General features: G+C 60.9%; 1 protein-coding gene across 1 annotated transcript in view; it reads left to right on the top strand.

The window, feature by feature from the left end:
- Positions 1-19,107, top strand: part of PTPRN2 (protein tyrosine phosphatase receptor type N2) — a 205,173-nt gene that overhangs the window by 110,543 nt on the left and 75,523 nt on the right. Inside the window, exon 12 of the mRNA XM_055133868.1 lies at positions 7,258-7,322. Coding sequence (XP_054989843.1) covers positions 7,258-7,322 — 65 coding nt within the window. The remainder of the gene's footprint in view (positions 1-7,257; positions 7,323-19,107) is intronic.

Raw genomic sequence — 19,107 nt, 5'->3', positions numbered from 1 at the left:
GGAGGGCGTGCGGGGCGAACCCCGGCCTGGTCAAAGTCCGTGAAGTGGAACTGGGGGGAGGAGCTGCGAGGTAAAGCCCCGCCCCACGGAGGCCCCGCCCCCGCAGAAGCCCCGCCCCACAGAGCTCCGAAACCCCGCCCCACGGAAGCCCCGCCTCCATGGAATCCCCGCCCCAATGAGGCCCCGCCCCCGCAGGAGCCCCGCCCCCGGGCCTGAGGAATCCTCAGGTCCTGGGGGAGCAGGCGGGGCGTGCTGTCCCCCGGGGACCGGGGACCGCCAGGCCACTGAGGCTCCTGGCTCTGGCCACGCCTCGTCTCCGCAACCACCTTGTCTGGACACCTCATCGTCAGGAACTTCTGGGGGTGAGGGGCCCAAGCGCCACCCCGGGGTGGGGTGGGGGCTGCTTTGGGGGCACTGGGATACCCCTGGCTGTGTTTGGTGGCAGGGAGCTCACAGCCCTGTGTGCAGGGCTTGGCCCCCGGCCGCTGAGCTTGCCCCTGCCTGAAACTCGACTCCGCGGGAAGAACAGGGACAGAGGAGCAGAGGGGAGCTCAGGTGGGTGGAGGGTGCTGGTGACGTGGTGCTGGCCCCCCCGGGGTGAAGAAACAGCCGAGCAGAGGGGAGCTCAGGTGGGTGGAGGGTGCTGGTGACGTGGTGCGGGCCGGGGTGGCGGCTGGGCTGATGCGGCCCCTGGGTGCAGACGTGCTCTGGGTGACGGGTGGGAGACGGGCCAGAGGGTGGAGGAGGTGAGGAGCACAGGGTGCGTGAGAAGCGTGTGGAGGGAAGGCCGTCTCCCGATGGACGGAGGGGGCCGGCGCCTCCCTGGGAGGGGGCCCGGCCTGCAGGGGGAACCGCTGGACTCTCCAGAGTGTGGCCGTGGGTCACTCGGCAGCGCAGTGCCCCGCAGTGGGTCCTGGTGGCAGCTGCCCCGTGTCCTCCGGGCCGTGCCCTGCTCTGTGGGCAGCCTCCCGCCCACGCCCGCACGCCTCATCCTCCCCCGCCGTCCGCCCTAGCCGCGTCCTGCCCTGCCGGACGCTCTGGGAACAGGGAACGGCGAGACGAGAGGAGAGAGGAGACGGCTCACACACAGGCCGCCGGGGACGGCTCACACACGGGCCGCCGGGGACAGGCTCACACACGGGCCGCCGGGGACAGACTCACACACGGGCCGCCGGGGACAGACTCACACACGGGCCGCCGGGGACAGACTCACACACGGGCCGCCGGGGACAGGCTCACACACGGGCCGCCGGGGACAGGCTCACACACGGGCCGCCGGGGACAGGCTCACACACGGGCCGCCGGGGACAGGCTCACACACGGGCCGCCGGGGACAGGCTCACACACGGGCCGCCGGGGACAGGCTCACACACGGGCCACCGGGGACGGCTCACACACGGGCCGCTTATCCCGGCCGGCCAGCAGGGCCCCGGCCATCTGTGCGCCTGCCAGAAGCACCCGGGCCCAGGCGGTTCCTGTCAGTGTCCTCAGCCTGTGTCTGACTGTGAGCGTGTTAGGCCGCATCAAGCTATCCGGCTGTAGCTGTGTCAGGCGGTGAGCCTGTCAGGCTTGCACACCAGACCGTGTGTGTCAGGTTGTGTGTGCAGCAGGCTGTGTGTGTCAAGCTTGTGTATCAGGCTGTGTGTGTCAGGTTGTGTGTGCGGCAGGCTGTGTGTGTCAGGTTGTAAGTTTGTCAGACTGTGAGTGTGTCAGACATGAGTGTGTCAGGCTGTGTGTGTCACATTGTATTTGTGCCAGGCTGTGTGTGGCAGGTTGGGTGTGTGTCAGACTGAGTGTGTCCGGCTGTGTGTCAGACTATGAGGGTGTTAACTGTGTGTCCAACTGTGTCAGGCTGTTAATGACAGGCTGTGTCACCTGTTGTGTGGGACTGTGCATCAGGCTATGCGTAATCAGACTGTGTCCGAGTTCGTCAGACTGAGTCCGGCTGTGTGTGTTGAACTGTGTGTTTGTCGGGCTGTGAGTGCGGCAGGCAGACTGCCGGGCGATGTCAGGCTGCTTGTGTGTCAGGCGTGAGCGTGTCAGCCTGCAGGGGGCGGGGAAGAGCAATGGGGTGGAGGGCACGTCTGCCCCCTCGCACTTCCTGAGGGAGCTGCCCCTCTCTGCCAGCCCCGTCACGGGTCCCGCCCGCAGCCGCGGGGCCCTCTCTGGTACAGCGGCTTCATGCCAGGGTGCCGGGCCGGCGGCTGCTGCACACGTGCTCCCACGCAAGCCGTCAGCATCCTGGCCACTCACGGGCCCCCGTCCACCGCCGGGGGAGCAGAGGACGCAGTGCTGTGATGGGACGGCGAGGGGCTGTAGCAGACCCAGCCCCCCCAGCACCGCTGAGTCCCGGACTCCTGCTCCCCTGCTCGCCCTCCCCTCCCCGCCCACCCTGCCCAGCCCCTCCATGGCCACCCCCTCTCCACTGCCTGCCCCTGCTCTGTCCCGCCCCTCCCCTGACTGTCCACCCCTGCCCATCCCTCTCCTCTCTGCCCCCCTCCCCGCCCACCCTGCCCGTCCCCTCCATGGCCACCCCCTCTCCACTGCCTGCCCTCCTCTGTCCACCCCTGCCCATCCCTCTCCTGTCTGCCCCCTCCCCGCCCACCCCTGCCTCTTGCCCTGCCCGTCCCCCCCCCACCCTGCCCCCTCCCCCCTCCCCGTGTGTCCCTGGCCCTCTCTCCTGCCCCTTCTGAGTGGCATGTGTGATAGGACGAATGACAACTAGAACCAATTCCGGTAATGAGGTCACCTTGGGCGCACAGTCTGGCGGCTGTTTTCCATAGAAATTATCGAGGCGGCCCGGCCACGTGCCCAGAATCTCTCGGTCGGCGTGTGGGGCAGGGCAGAAGTGTCCCGGCGTGGACGAGCGGCCGGCCGCCCCTCTGCCGAGGCGGGAACGCACTCGCCTGCCTGAGGTTCATTTCTCACACGCCCGCAGCCGCCACCCCTGCGCCCAGGCCAGGGGGGTCCCGAGTGCCCCTGGCAGAGCACCGGGGCTGCGGGGAGGGGCGGCACGTGTCACGCGAGGGGCTCAGTGCTGCCCCCTGGGGTTGGGGCAGGGGACAGGGAGCACAGTGGGGCCACCCGGGGGAACCGTCTGCAGACAGCGGGGCCGGGTCTGTTGTGTGCACACAGGCGGGGGCTGAGGGCGTGTGAGCTGGCACCCCACAGGACGCCCCGACGTCGCGTGCTCGGCGGCCCGCCTGGGGCCTCGCGTTCTCCCAGGCCCGGGGCCGAGTGGTTCCCGTCACTCGGAGTCGTTGCTGTGTCCTTTCGCTGTTGGGCGCAGGAGGCGGCTGACCCAAGTCTCTGGGCCGGCGGGCGTGAGGCGTTCCCAGAGGGCTGCGGTCACTTGGCTTGGGGAGGGGCCGGGTCACGGGAATCACCCCGAGGTGGCTCCCGAGCTGACGTGCTGCCTGCCCGGCCCGGGCGTGCTCGCTGGGCCCGCCTGAGCAGACCCCCCCCCCCCCCGTCCGAGCGCGAGCCTGGAGCCTGAGGCTGTCGCCACAGCAGGCTCCCCGGTGGGCGGAATGTTCTAGAAGGGAGTCCTGGAGCCGAGGGGACAGAGAAGCGGGCCTCAGCAGGGGGGCCGAGAGTGCTGGCAGGCCGAGCGCGGGCACCCCGGCTTCCCTGCGGCCTGTCAGCTCTGGGAGCGGAGCCCGCAGCCCAGCCCGCTGTGCCTGTCCCCTGAGCAGCCCGGGCCTCGGCCCTCTGGTCACCCCGTCAGGGCCGCGTGGGCCGAGAGTCCTCAGGCACCGTGCGTCCGTGCAGTGGGGGTCACCCCCCCCCATGCCAGTCAGAGCATCTGGAACCTTCCCGCTTGTTAAGTCCCGGCGGCTGAGGGATTCTCGGCGACTCCTTACCCAGAGCCTCTGCCTCGAGGGTCAGACATTCGGTCTCTCCGTTTCCGTGGCTCTGAGCCGCTCCCGGGTCTGGTCTGGCCTCCTGCTCCTGCCCCGAGGGCTCGGGGCCAGCGACCTGCCACCAGCCGTGACAGCCTGAGCTCCCCTCGCCAGGCCTGACGGTGCTCACCACAGCCGGGGGCGGGGAGCCGGTGCTGTGGTGCCTGCTCTCGTCCACTCCTCGCCACTGGACACAGCCATGGCGTCCGCCCACGCCCGGCAGAGGGACGGATGCACCCTCTGGGAGGTCACGGCACACCCTCCCAAGCCCGCGGTAGCACCAGCCCTGGAGACGTGCAGGGAAGGCGCTGCCGCTGGGCAGCAGGACAGACACAGTGAGCCCTGGGAGCTCACTAACGTCACGGGCGCCTGAGGGCCCCGTCACCACCCTGTCACCCATCACCACCCCGTCACCACCCCGTCACATTGTCCCATCACCCCACCGTCCCCCCGCCCCATCACAGCGCCAGAACCTCTTGTCCACACAGAGCGCGTCCCCCTCGCTGCCCTTCCTGCTGCCACAGTGGCCAGTGTTTTCACAGGCGTCAGAACTGAGCCATGGGAGCTGGTACTGAGGAAACCATAGAGGAGCCTGAACTCTGCTGTGTGGGAGCTTGTCTTTGAGGGATCCTTGTCCAGTATCCAGCACCTGGGGGACTCCGCTCAGCCTCCACACCCAGGGAATCCACTCAGCCTCCACACCCGGGGATCCCCTCAGCCTCCACACCCAGAGGATCCCCTCAGCCTCCACACCCAGAGGATCCCCTCAGCCTCCACACCCGGGGATCCCCTCAGCCTCCATACCCAGAGGATCCCCTCAGCCTCCACACCAGAGGATCCCCTCAGCCTCCACACCCAGGGGATCCCCTCAGCCTCCACACCCAGGGGATCCCCTCAGCCTCCACACCCAGGGGATCCCCTCAGCCTCCACACCCAAGGGACCCCTCAGCCTCCACACCCAAGGGAACCCCTCAGCCTCCACACCCAGAGGACCCCCCTCAGCCTCCACACCCAGAGGATCCCCTCAGCCTCCACACCCGAGGATCCCCTCAGCCTCCACACCCAGAGGATCCCCTCAGCCTCCACACCCAGAGAATCCCCTCAGCCTCCACACCTGGGATCCCCTCAGCCTCCACACCCAGAGGATCCCCTCAGCCTCCACACCCAAGGGAACCCCTCAGCCTCCACACCCAAGGGAACCCCTCAGCCTCCACACCCAAGGGAACCCCTCAGCCTCCACACCCAGGGGACCCCCCTCAGCCTCCACACCCAGGGGATCCCCTCAGCCTCCACACCAGAGGATCCCCTCAGCCTCCACACCCAGGGGATCCCCTCAGCCTCCACACCCAGGGGATCCCCTCAGCCTCCACACCCAAGGGACCCCTCAGCCTCCACACCCAAGGGAACCCCTCAGCCTCCACACCCAGAGGACCCCCCTCAGCCTCCACACCCAGAGGATCCCCTCAGCCTCCACACCCGAGGATCCCCTCAGCCTCCACACCCAGAGGATCCCCTCAGCCTCCACACCCAGAGAATCCCCTCAGCCTCCACACCTGGGATCCCCTCAGCCTCCACACCCAGAGGATCCCCTCAGCCTCCACACCCAAGGGAACCCCTCAGCCTCCACACCCAAGGGAACCCCTCAGCCTCCACACCCAAGGGAACCCCTCAGCCTCCACACCCAGGGGACCCCCCTCAGCCTCCACACCCAGGGGATCCCCTCAGCCTCCACACCAGAGGATCCCCTCAGCCTCCACACCCAGGGGATCCCCTCAGCCTCCACACCCAGGGGATCCCCTCAGCCTCCACACCCAAGGGACCCCTCAGCCTCCACACCCAAGGGAACCCCTCAGCCTCCACACCCAGAGGACCCCCCTCAGCCTCCACACCCAGAGGATCCCCTCAGCCTCCACACCCGAGGATCCCCTCAGCCTCCACACCCAGAGGATCCCCTCAGCCTCCACACCCAGAGGATCCCCTCAGCCTCCACACCTGGGATCCCCTCAGCCTCCACACCCAGAGGATCCCCTCAGCCTCCACACCCAAGGGAACCCCTCAGCCTCCACACCCAAGGGAACCCCTCAGCCTCCACACCCAAGGGAACCCCTCAGCCTCCACACCCAGGGGACCCCCCTCAGCCTCCACACCCAGGGGATCCCCTCAGCCTCCACACCCAGAGGATCCCCTCAGCCTCCATACCCAGAGGATCCCCTCAGCCTCCACACCCAGATGATACCCTCAGCCTCCACACCCGGGGATCCCCTCAGCCTCCACACCCAGATGATTCCCTCAGCCTCCACACCCAGAGGATCCCCTCAGCCTCCACACCCAGAGGATCCCCTCAGCCTCCACACCCAGAGGATCCCCTCAGCCTCCACACCCGGGGATGCTCAATGCAGAGCTGTGGCCCAGTGTCCCCCAGAGCCTCCTTGGATTTGAAAGGGGGTTCTTGTGGGCTGAGCTGTCCTCCATGGCCCGCGAGAGCCTGGAGGGGCGTTGCCACGTGCTGGGGGTGTCCACTGAGCCCCAGCCCTGCCAGGGCCCCTGCCTGGATGGCCCCAGCCCAGAGCAGCTGCTGCCGGCACCAAGGGCCCCACGTCTCTGTCTGCCCCCGCTTGGTCTGGGGTCAGCGCTCCCCCCTCTGAGGTCTGCGTGTGCGTGTCTGTCAGGCGCGGGGCTCTGACGGGTGAGGGCGGCTTCGCCCGCCACCAAGCGGGTGAGTCCTGCGCGTGCCAGGCCCAGAGGCACCTTGGAGAGGGTCGCCGTGTTCCCGGGACGCAGCAGCTGCCCCGAGCGCGCGCCCCACTGGCGGCCCTGAGTGGAGGCCGCCCCATGCGGGTGGGAGCCTCTGGTCCCCACCGGGCCTCCGCTGGCCCGGGCGTGGGTGGTGCAGGCGTGGGGGCCAGTAGCCCTGCGTGCCCGGCAGCCCCGCGGCTTCCCGCCAGCCTGGCTGGGGCGGGGGGAGCAGTGCTTGTTTCTGAGTCGCTTTCCTCCAGAGCAGTTCCAGCTTGGGTTCGAGACGGGCGAGAAAGGTCCTTGAGAAACAGACCCGGACACTCGGGGCCGGCCGGCTGAGGGCTCATCGCTGCAGAAACGGATGCTGCCCCTCAGTTCCGTGTGGACCTCCAGGGTGTGGGCACGGCCGCGGTCGCCAGCCTCTCCTGTGGGGCAGTGAAAGGGGTGCCGGGCTGCCTTGGACCCGGGGCCGGGGGGCAGGGTGGGGCCCCAGACAGCCTGCAGGATGGAGCCTCCTCGGCGCGAGGCTCAGTCTGGACGTGCCGCCGAGAGGCCCCTCAGGGTGCGGGAGGCGTTCCCAGGGGAGCCCCGGGGTCTCACGTCTCTCCTCTCCCCACAGCTGACAGCAAGGACCGGCTGCAGAGCGCGACCGGGCTCAAGGTCCTCGGGGCTGGCGTCGGGCCGGTGAGTACCGGGGCCTCCCGAGCACATCGACCGGAGTGGGGGTCCGGGGCCGACCGTCCACTCACAGCTGGGGAGGACATGGCCGACCGTCCACTCGCGGCTGGGGAGGACATGGCCGACCGTCCACTCGCGGCTGGGGAGGACATGGCCGACCGTCCACTCGCGGCTGGGGAGGACATGGCCGACCGTCCACTCGCGGCTGGGGAGGACATGGCCGACCGTCCACTCGCGGCTGGGGAGGACATGGCCGACCGTCCACTCGCGGCTGGGGAGCTCAGACTGACCCGCCCACTCCCTGCTGTTGGGGGGGACAGGGCCGACTCATCCACTTGCTTCTGGGGGCTCAGGCTGACCCGTCTCCTCCCTGCTGGGAGTGGGGCCATCGCCTGTGGCAGCGAGGCCAAGCCCCCCAGGGCTACCTCGGAGCCCGGATGTCGCAGCCTTATTGCAGCCGAGGCCACCAACCCTCCAAGAGGGCTCTGACCCTTCTGCACGGGGAACTGATTTGCGGGTGCTCACAGGGCTTGATTTGGGGCGGTTTGAGGGTGCTCACAGGGGCCACCGAGGCAGATGGGGCACTTCTCCCAGAGCCACTGGGGGGATACAGTGCCCCCTGCTCCAAAAGAGGCTTGTGTTGTTGGGACCAGGAGTGTGTGAAAGGCTGTTCCACACGCATGTGAGGGACTGTTCACACATGTGTGAAGGGGATGTTCCACGTGTGTGAGGTTTTTTTCATGTATTGTGAGACATGGCACACATATAAAGCCTATTCCACACGTGTGAGGAGCTGTTCCACACATGTGTAAGGGGATGTTCCACACATGTATTAGGTGCCGTGTTCCACGTGTAGGTGAGAGACTGTTCCAATGTGTGAGGGAATGTTCTACATGTGTGAGAGACTGTTTCATGTGTATGAGGGAATGTTCTATGTATTATGAAGGTATGTTCCACATGTGTGTGAGGGACTGTTCCACACATGTGTGAGAGATGCTCCATACATGTGAGGGGCTGCTCCACGTGTGTGTGAGAAATTCTGTCCCACTCATTGTGAAGGGCTGTTTCACACATTTGAGGGGATGTTCCACCCACATGAGAATGTGTGAGGGGATGTTCCATGTGTATGTGAGATGTTCTACCATTGTGAGGGGCTGTTCCATGTGTATGTGAGATACTGTTCTATGTATGTGTGAGGGGATGTTCCACCCATATGTGATGGTGATGGGATGCTCCACACATGATTTCTATGTGTGTGTGGGGGGCAGTTCTATGTTTATGTTTTAGGAGCTGTTCCACCTGTATTGGGGGCTGTTCCACATGTGTGTGAGGGACTCTTCCGCCATCTGTAAGGGGATGTACTATGTGTGTGTGAAGGGATGTTCCATGTGTGTGATAGGAGCTGTTCTAGGCATGTGTGACTGGATGTTCCACCGTGTGTGAGGGAATCTTCCACCGATGTGTGAGTGACTGTTCTACAGGAGTGTGAAGGGATGTTTAATGCATGTGTGAGAGGATGAGTATTTGGGGGCAGTTTTACATGTTGTATTCCACCCATGTGTGAGGACTGTTTTTTCTGTGTTCGAGAGGCTATTCAACATGTATGAGGGGCTGTTCTGCTCATCTATGAGAGGCTTTTGAACATGTGTCAGATGCTATTCTATGCATGTGTGAGGAACTGTCTCACATGTGGGTGAGTTGTTTCATGATTTTTGAGGAGTTGTTCTTTATATGTTAGGTAATGTTACACCCTTGTGTGAGAGAATGTTTCAGGTGTGTGAGGGGGGATGTTCCAATAGTGCATGAGGGGATATTCCACTTGTTTCAGGGGTTGTTCTATGCCTGTGTGAGGGCATGTTCTCCTCATGTGGGAGGTGCTGTTCCATATATGTGTGACTCTACATGTGTGAGGGGATTTCCACACATGTGTGAGTGATGGTTCACACTTGTCTGAGGGGCTGTTTTACACATGTGGGAAGGGATGTACCACCTGTGTGTAAGGAACATTCCTTGTATATGTGAGGGGCTGTTCCACTCATGTGTGAGGGGAAGTTCCACATGCGTGTGAAGGATTATGTTCCTTCCAAATGTATGGAGAAGTTTCACTGTTGTAAGGGTCTGTTACACGTGTATGAGGGGCTGTTCTACATGTATATGAGGGACTGTTCTACTTATGTGTGAGGGGCTCTTTCACCCATATGTAAGTGGCTATTCTTCACATGTGTAAGGGGATGTTCTACCCATGTGTGAGGAGCTGTTCCGTGTGTGTGTGAGGGATGGTCCACTCATGTGTAAGGAATTGCTCCACGTGTACTAGGACTTATTCTATACATATGTGAGAGACTGTTCCATCCATATGCGAAGGGCTGTTCTTTACCTATGTGAAGAGATTCTGTGTGAAGTTCTGTTCTACACATGTGTGAGGGAACATTCCACTCATATGCGAGGGAATGTTTCCCCCATGTGTGAGCATTTTTCTACATGTATGAAAGGACAATTCTATACCGTGTGTGAGGGGATATAACTCATGTGTGAGGAGCTGTTATATGTGTGTATGAGGACCTGTTTTACCCATGTGTGAGGGGATATTCCACCCTTGTGTGAGGGGCTTTTGATGTGTGGGAAGAGCCATTCCACCATGTCTGAGGGTTGTTCCACACATGTTTTTTTTTTTTTTGGTTTTTGGGTCACACCTGGCGATGCACAGGGGTTACTCCTGGCTCTGCACTCAGGAATTACCCCTGGCCGTGCTCAGGGGACCATATGGGATGCTGGGATTTGAACCCGGGTCGGCCGCGTGCAAGGCAAACGCCCTACCCGCTATCCACACATGTTTGAGGGGAAGTTCCACACATAAGAGAGACTGTTCCACCAATGTGTGAGGGGTTGTTTCATCTGTGTCTGAGAGACTGTTCCACATGTGTGTGAAGGAGCTGTTCCATCTGTGTGTGAGGCACTGCTTTACACTTGTGTGAGTGGGTGCATCACACATGTTTAGGGGCTATTCCATAGGTGTGTAAGGGCTTGTGTTCCAGCCTTGTGTGAAGATATATTCCTTCCATGTGTAAGGAGCAGTTCCATGTGCATGAAGGACTATTTTATGAGTGTGTGAAAGGGCTGTTCCACCTGTGTGTGAAGGCTGTTCCATGTGTGTGTGAGGAACTGTTCCTCCCATGCATGGGGGCTGTTCTATACATGTGTGAGGGAATATTCTACCCCTGTGTGGGGAGCTATTCCATGCACAGGGAAGGGGCTGTGAGGGGCTGTTCTATGCCTGTGTAAGAAGATGTTTCACACATGTGTGAAAGAATGTTCCACAAATATGTGATAGGATGTCCCACATGTGTGTGAGGGGGTGTTCTACCCATGTGTGAAGGCTATTCCTTGCATATGAGGACCTGGCTGTTCTATACATGTGAGAGAAGTGGCTGTTCCTCTCACTTATGAGGGGCTGTTTCGCCCGTGTGTGTAAGGAGCTATTTTACCAGGTGTGAGTGGTTGTTCCATGCATATGTGAGGGGATATTCCACTTATTTGTGAGGGACTGTTCTACGATTGTGGGAGGGGCGCTTCCAACCGTGTGTGAGGGACTATTTCATATATGTGAGAGGCTGTTCCATTGTGTTAAGGGATCTCCCCCCTCCCGACTGAGGGGCTGTTCTATCCACGTGTGAGGGGTTGTTCCACATGTGCATGAGGATTGTGTTATACCCATTTGTGAGATGTTCCACTTATGTGTGAAAACTGTTCCACGTGAATGTGAGGCTATTCTATGCATGGCTGAGGGGATCTCCACCAGTTTGAGGAACTGCTCTACACATGTGCAAGGGGATGTTCCACCAGTGACCGAGTGGCTATTCTATGCATGTGTGAAGGGATGTTCCACCCATGTGTGGGGGATATTCCACATGTGTGAGGGCATAATCCACACATGTGAGAGGGGCTGTTCTACATGTGTGTGAGGGATTTGTTCAACCTGTATATGAGGAATAGTTTCATGCCTACAGAGAGCCATTCTATACATGAGTCAGGATTGTTCCACCCATGTGTCAGGGGCTGGTCTATACATTGTGATGGGTTATTCCACCTGTGGGTGAGGGGATGCTCCACCCATATGAAGGGGATTTTTCATGCATGTGTGAGGGCCTATTTATACACATGTGGATAAATAGGACTGTTGTATATGTGTGTGAGTCATGTCTATTTGTATGTGAGGGGCTGTTCCACTCGTGTTTCAGGGGCCATTTCACATGTCTGATGTGCTGTTCTTCACACATATGTCAGAGGCTGTTTCACTCACGTGTGAAAAGTTGTTCCATGTGTATTGAGGGACTTCCACAGTGTAATATGATGTTCCACCCGTGTGAGGGGATATACCACCCTATGTGAGAGGTTGTTCATGCATGTGTGAGGGACTGATCTACTCTTTTATGAGGGGTTGTTCCTCCTGTGTGTGAGGGGATGTTGCAGGCATTGTGATGAATTGTTCCACACGTGTGAGGGATTATTTCCACCCATGTGTGAGAAGATTTTCTACCCATGTGTGAGGGACTATTCCATGCATGTGTGACAGTCTATTCCATCCGTGTCTGAGGGGTTGTTCTAACATATTTGTGAGAGTATGTTCCACTGTGAAGGAGGATGTTCCACACCTGTTTGAGGGATTATCCATGCCTATGTGAGAGGTTGTTCAATGTGTATGAGGGGCTGTTCCGCCCATATGTGAAGGGTTGTTCTAGTGTGTGTGAGGGCCTGCTTCACCCATGTATGAAAGTTTACTCTCTTCATGTATGAAAGGAGGCTGTTCCACATATATTGAGAGGCTGTTCCATGTATGTTGAGGAACTGTTCCATACATGTGTAAGAGGTTGTTCCACCCATATGAAGTGATGATCCATGCATATGTGAGGGGCTGTTCCACCCATGTGTGAGGTGCTGTTCTACACATGAGTGAAGGGATATTCCACCATGTTTGGGGGGGTGTTTCACATTGCATGAGAGCATGTTCCACCTGTGTGTGAGTAGCTGTTCCATCCATGTGTGAGGGACGTCCCGCACTTGTGAGGCACTGTTACATGTGTGCTTGAGGGGCTGCCCCACATGTGCGTGAGGGGTTGTTCCCTTGTCTGTGAGAGGAAATTCCCCATGTGAGTTTCTGTGTGAGGGATTGTGTTCCACATTGTGTGAGGGCCTGCACCACATAATCGTTAGGGATGTTCCTCCCATACGTGAGGACTGTGGTCCACACTGTGAGGGGATGTTCCACATATGTTAGGGGATGTTCCACGTGTGTTAGGGGAAGTTCCTCCCATATATAAAGGTCTGTGTTTCACATGCTGTGAGGAGCTGTTCCACACGTGTGAGGGGTTGTTCCATGTGTATGTGAGCGGAAGTTCCCTGTGCATGTGAGTTTCTGTTCCAGACATGTGTGAGGGACTACTTTCCATCCTTATGTGAGACCCTGTTCCACATGTGTGTTAGAGCATGTTCCTCCCAGGTGACTGGTCACTGAACTGTTTGGGGTACACAGTGGGTCATCTCTAAGCTGTTTTGGGGGTGTGGGCTGGGTCATCACTGACCTGTGTTTTGGGGGGTGCAGGTGGGTCATCACCAAGCCGTGCTGGGGGTACAGAGTGATCACTAAGCTTTGGGGGTGCAGTGGGCCATCACTGAGCTGTACTTAGGGGTGCAGGTGGGCCGTCACTGTGCTGAGTTTGGGGTGCAGGTGGGCCATTACTGAGCTGTTTGGGGGCAGGTCACCGCTGAATCTTGTTTGGGTGCAGTGCTGTGCCTGAGAGGGTGAGGGACTGCCCAGTCCCAGCGACTCCAGCCCCCTCCTCAGGTGCTGGCGCCTGTGACAGCAGTGAGGAGAGCCAGACGGCCGGGGGCAGTGGGAGGACCCTCTGTCTGCCTGGGTCACCCGCCTCTGGCACAGGCCTGTGCCCTTCGAGGGAGCACTGGGGAGGGAGCTCCCAGCCCACAGGGCCCACGGCGCTGACCCACAGCACCCGGGAGCTCGTGGTCCCTCCGGCCGGCCTGGGCCGCGGGGTTCTGATTTCCAGCCCATCCTAGATTACAGGGGTGAAAAACAATATTTAATCCCTCGTTAACACATGAATAAGCGGAATCCGCCAGTTCAGCCCAACAATAACAGGATTATCTCAAGAACTGTCAGTTTATGTGAAAACATTATGTTGCCCAAATTTTCATAAAAATTAGCCGTGGATAATATTCAAGATCAGAGCAATGGGAAGAGAGGAGTCTGCACGCACGGTAATAAATATTCATGTGTGTCCGCCAGCTCGGAGATGAAAGTCTAATCAAGGGCGATTCATGCACCGGCTGTTTTTTTCACCAGGAGGTTTCATCTCGATTGGGTTTGAAATGGAAATCAGTCTCCCTGGAGTCCTCAAGGGAGCACGAGGGACACCGGGGCCCGGGGGCGGGGAGGGCAGGGCCGGGCGGAGTGTCAGCACACGGGCAGTCGGCCACTCCAGTGACCTTCTGCACCTCTCCAGGCAGCGGCCTCGGCCCCAGTCAGGAGCCTGTTCTGGTGGCAGCATAGGGACCTTCCTCCACCTCATAACACGCGTGTCCTGGTGTGTGCCACGTCTGTGCAGGGCTAGAGTCAGCTGTGTTGCCACGTTTGCTGACAAGAGCCATAGTCAGAAGACACTTTCTCTGCGTGACGCTGCATGACAGCATCTGATTTTTAAAGTGATGACTCATGTTGTGGTTCTGTGTGAGGTGTGAGTCCGTACAGGCGCATGTGTCCGTCTGTCATGGTGTGTGAGGTGTGAGTCCATGCAGGCGCATGTGTCCATCTGTCTGTAGTGCACACACATGTGGGGGGCAGTGGGTGCATGTGAGTGTGTTAGGGCATGTGCTGAGAGGGTTGAGGTGTGGGTGCATGTGTGTGAGGGTAGTGTATGTGTGAAGGTATAAGTGCACGTGATTGTGTATGAGGGTGTGTGTAAGGATGAGGTAGTGTGCAAGATTGAGGGTGTCTACATGAGAGGACATGAGGTGTGGGTGCATGTGAGTCGTGAGTGTGGGTTATGAGAGAGGATGTGAGGTGTGGGTGTATGTGTGAGGTGTGAAGTGTGGGTGCACATATGAGGTGTGGGTGCATGTGTGAGGTGTGGGTGCATGTGTGAGGTGTGAGGTGTGGGTGTATGTGTGAGGTGTGAAGTATGGGTTCATGTGTGAGGTGTGGGTGCATGTGTGAGGTGTGAGGTATGGGTGCACGTGTGAGGTGTGAAGTATGGGTGCATGTGTGAGGTGTGGGTACATGTGTGAGGTGTGAAGTATGGGTGTATGTGTGAAGTGTGAGTGCATGAGGTGTGAATACATTGTGTGAAGTGTGGGTGCATGTGTGAGGTGTGAGTGCATTGTGTGAGGTATGAGTGCATTGTGAGGTGTGGGTGTGTGGGTGTGTGTGAGGGGGGGAGGGGGCGAGGCTGAGGTCTTAGTGCTGGGTGACTTCACCTTTGACTCTAGACTTGCAGGATAGGCCCCACGTTTTAGTGTAGCTAGGAGACTCGGAAGTGAGGTGGATACTGTGCACTGGGGGCAGGATGAGTGGATACACTGTGCACTGGGGTGAGTGGATACACTGTGCACTGGGATGAGTGGATACACTGTGCTCTGGGATGAGTGGATACACTGTGCACTGGGGTGAGTGGATACACTGTGCTCTGGGATGAGTGGATACACTGTGCTCTGGGATGAGTGGATACACTGTGCACTGGGATGAGTGGATACACTGTGCTCTGGGGTGAGTGGATACACTGTGCACTGGGGTGAGTGGATACACTGTGCTCTGGGATGAGTGGATACACTGTGCTCTGGGATGAGTGGATACACTGTGCACTGGGGTGAGTGGATACACTGTGCACTGGGATGAGTGGATACACTGTGCACTGGGGGCGGGATGGGTGGATACACTGTGCACTGGGGTGAGTGGATACACTGTGCACTGGGATGAGTGGATAACACTGTGCTCTGGGATGAGTGGATACACTGTGCACTGGGGTGAGTGGATACACTGTGCACTGGGATGAGTGGATACACTGTGCACTGGGGGCGGGATGGGTGGATACACTGTGCACTGGGGTGAGTGGATACACTGTGCACTGGGGGTGGGATGGGTGGATACACTGTGCACTGGGGTGAGTGGATACACTGTGCACTGGGGTGAGTGGATACACTGTGCTCTGGGATGAGTGGATACACTGTGCTCTGGGGGCGGGATGGGTGGATACACTGTGCACTGGGGTGAGTGGATACACTGTGCACTGGGGTGAGTGGATACACTGTGCACTGGGGTGAGTGGATACACTGTGCACTGGGGTGAGTGGATACACTGTGCACTGGGGTGAGTGGATACACTGTGCACTGGGGTGAGTGGATACACTGTGCTCTGGGATGAGTGGATACACTGTGCACTGGGGGCGGGATGGGTGGATACACTGTGCACTGGGGTGAGTGGATACACTGTGCACTGGGGTGAGTGGATACACTGTGCACTGGGGGCGGGATGGGTGGATATACTGTGCACTGGGGGCGGGGTGGGTGGATACACTGTGCACTGGGGGCGGGGTGGGTGGGTGATCATTGTGAGAGTGTAACCCAAACATGAAAGCTTGTAACTATCTCAGGATTCAATAAAATTTAAAAAAAAAGAAGTGAGGTGGAGAAGAAAAGCCTGGAGGGAGGGGGCGCCCTGTGCTCCCCCACCCCCCGCGTGCCCCTCACTCAAGAGGCCTGTCTGGCCTGAGGCCCCCACTCTGGTTTCCTCTAGGTCCCGAAGCCTCTCCTTCGAGGGCGCTTTGCAGGCTGTGGCACCGCGTGGCACAGAGCGGCTGCGCAGCCGGAACCGGCCGTCCTGCATCTGCAGGGGCCACTGTGAGTCCGCCGTGCCGAGAAGGGTGTGCAGGGGCTGGGGGCCACAGGCCTCGGTCTTGGCTCTGCAGCGGGATGCTCACCCAGTGCATGCCAGGCGGCCTCTGCATTTGCCAACATTTAGGGACACAGCGACGTTGTGACAGACTCGTCCCTCCTCGAGGGGAGACTGAGCCCCTGGGCAGCCCTGGACCAGCCTTGGCCCCTGCCATCCTGTTTTCCTCCTGAGGGTGGGGGCTGGGTGAGGTACTGGAAATGCCTCCAGCCACGGCAAGAACCAGAGTCCGTTTCTCCCTGGCCTTGCCTGTGGTTTGCCCCTCACGTGCGTCTTCTTCGACATTCCTCGTCGTGCCCGGCAGTGTCTGCTCAAGAGACACTCGATCAAGCTCTCGGGTACGTGACGGACGGACGGATGACGGACGGACGGATGATGGACGGGTGGTGGGCAGACCGGGGGTGGGCAGACAATGACTCTGGGCTTTTTATCCGGAGACTCAGAGCTGTTCAGTCAGAGCTGTTCTGAGCTGACCAGGAGAGACTCCTGGTGCCCCCGGTCCGGTGTGCCTGGACCTCGCTGCCACGGGGGCTGCAGCTGTCGGTCCCCACTGCTCGTCCAAGCCCTGTGGCTGCGCAGTCCCTGCACGCAGACGCCGGGTCCAGGCAGGCTGCGCTGTGCCTGCGTTGCAGACGGGGCTGCAGTGCCTCTCACCCGCCTGCACCCCTGGAGCTCGACTGTGGGGACAGAGAGCTGTGGGGCAGCATCACGGCTGCTGTCTGCCTGCAGCCTAGCAAGGCAGCCGTCTGCAGTGCAGTGCCCTGGGCAGGACGCCACCCTGAGCCTGCCCTGGGCTATGGGGAGCACTGTCAGCATGAGCACCTCCTACCAGCCAGGGTCAGGGCCACTCCTGCTGCACATCCCACATTCACTGTCTCCCCCTGACACCCCCCCCACACCCCTACACAGTGCCTCCCCTCACACACACCCACGCAGTGTCTCCCCTCACACACCCACGCAGTGTCTCCCCTCACACACCCCCACGCAGTGTCTCTCCTCACACCCCCCACACAGTGCCTCCCCTCACACCCCCCACACATACATCTCCCCTCACACACCCCCACACAGTGTCTCCCCTCACACCCTACACGGCGTCTCCCCTCACACACTCCCACACAGTGTGTCCCCTCACACCCCCACACAGTGTCTCCCCTCACACCCCCACACAGTGTCTCCCCACACAGTGTCTTCCCTCACTCCCACACACAGTGTCTCCCCTCACACCCCACACAGTGTCTCCCCTCACACCCCACACGGTGTCTCCCCACACACAGTGTCTCCCCTCACACACTCCCACACAGTGTGTCCCCTCACACCCCCACACAGTGTCTCCCCTCACACCCCCACACAGTGTCTCCCCACACAGTGTCTTCCCTCACTCCCACACACAGTGTCTCCCCTCACACCCCACACAGTGTCTCCCCTCACACCCCACACGGTGTCTCCCCACACACAGTGTCTCCCCTCACACACTCCCACACACAGTGTGTCCCCTCACACCCCCACACAGTGTCTGCCCTCACACCCCCACAGTGTCTCCCCTCACACCCCCACAGAGTGTCTGCCCTCACACCCCCTCCCCACACACGGCTTCTCCCCGACAACCCCACCCCACTCAGTGTTTCCTCTCCTCCCGGTGCTGGGGTTCAGCTGCCCCACAGGTTGGGGCCGTGGGCCTCGTGCCCTTCCAGTAGCCTTAGTGTCCCTGGCCCTAGACCCCAGCGCCCTGTGCCCCCCTAAGAATTGCTGTACTGCAGGGGGCACTGCCTGTGTCCAGGGCCTCTCGCGGGGGGTGGGTGCAGGTGGCACCGGGCTCAGCCCACAGACACCCCTCGCCCGCCTCTCCGGCTGTGCAGACGCGGCTTCGGGAGACGTCAACTGCATGACTCGTTTTACGGCTTCTGGTTACCCGTTAAGTTGCCCGCCTTGTCTTCCCGCGTCCCGCCAGGTTCCCACGCTGCGTTTCCAACCCCACCTAGCAGGGCCCCCGCTCGGCGCCTGCTCCACGCCCGCCCCGAGCGGCTTCCTGCCCTGTGCCGGTCAGTGATGCCCGGGACGCGGAGCCCAGACCACAACTCCCGGGGTCTGCTCTCCCAGGACTGAGCTGAGCTCCCTCTCCCGTGGGCCCTGAGCCAGGGCGGGCCGTGTGTCTGCAGGAAGCCGCCGCTTCGGCTCATGGGCACGGTGCCTGGGTCCCGGGAGAAGGGCAGCGTCCCCCACCCCAGGAAACACTGGCAGATGGGGTGGCCCGGGTGCAGGATTGGGGTTGCCAGGGGCCCCGCCCTGCAGGGGGTCAGGGCTCGGCGACTCTGCTCCCAGCACCAAGGTGGCAGTGAGGGGCCAGAGCCACGCTGGGCTGGCACCGGGCAGGGAGGCGGGCACAGGGCGGGCAGGCCCTGGATTGGGAGCGGCCGCAGGAGGAAGCGCTGAGCTGCTGCAGCCAAGCGTTGGCAGACAGAGCTCAAGGCAGAGACCAAGACCACGGTGGGGGTCGGGGCGTCCAGCTCGCGGCCACCTGCGGCCCCGCAGACCCTGGGCTCTGCACGCACAGGGGCCTGGGGCACTGGGCGGGCTCGCGGGGCCCCAGAGCTGCAGCAACACGCGCAGGACTTGCCAGAAGGGGCCCCTGTCACCACACACCAGCCCCGGACTGGCCTCCTCACGCCACACCCCTGCTGGGCACGGCCCCTGGGTGCCCCTGGTGCTGGAGGGCCAGTTCCCCTGGTGCCAGCCCAGTCCGCAGTGCTGCACCACGGCCCCACATCGCTGCAGAGAGACAGTCCTGCCTGCTGGCCACCCCGGCCCCAGGAGTGGCCTCCGCGGGCTCTGTCC

This window comes from Sorex araneus, chromosome 1, assembly GCF_027595985.1.
Source record: "Sorex araneus isolate mSorAra2 chromosome 1, mSorAra2.pri, whole genome shotgun sequence".
NCBI lineage: Eukaryota > Metazoa > Chordata > Mammalia > Eulipotyphla > Soricidae > Sorex > Sorex araneus.
This window is presented reverse-complemented; position numbering and strand designations above follow the sequence as displayed.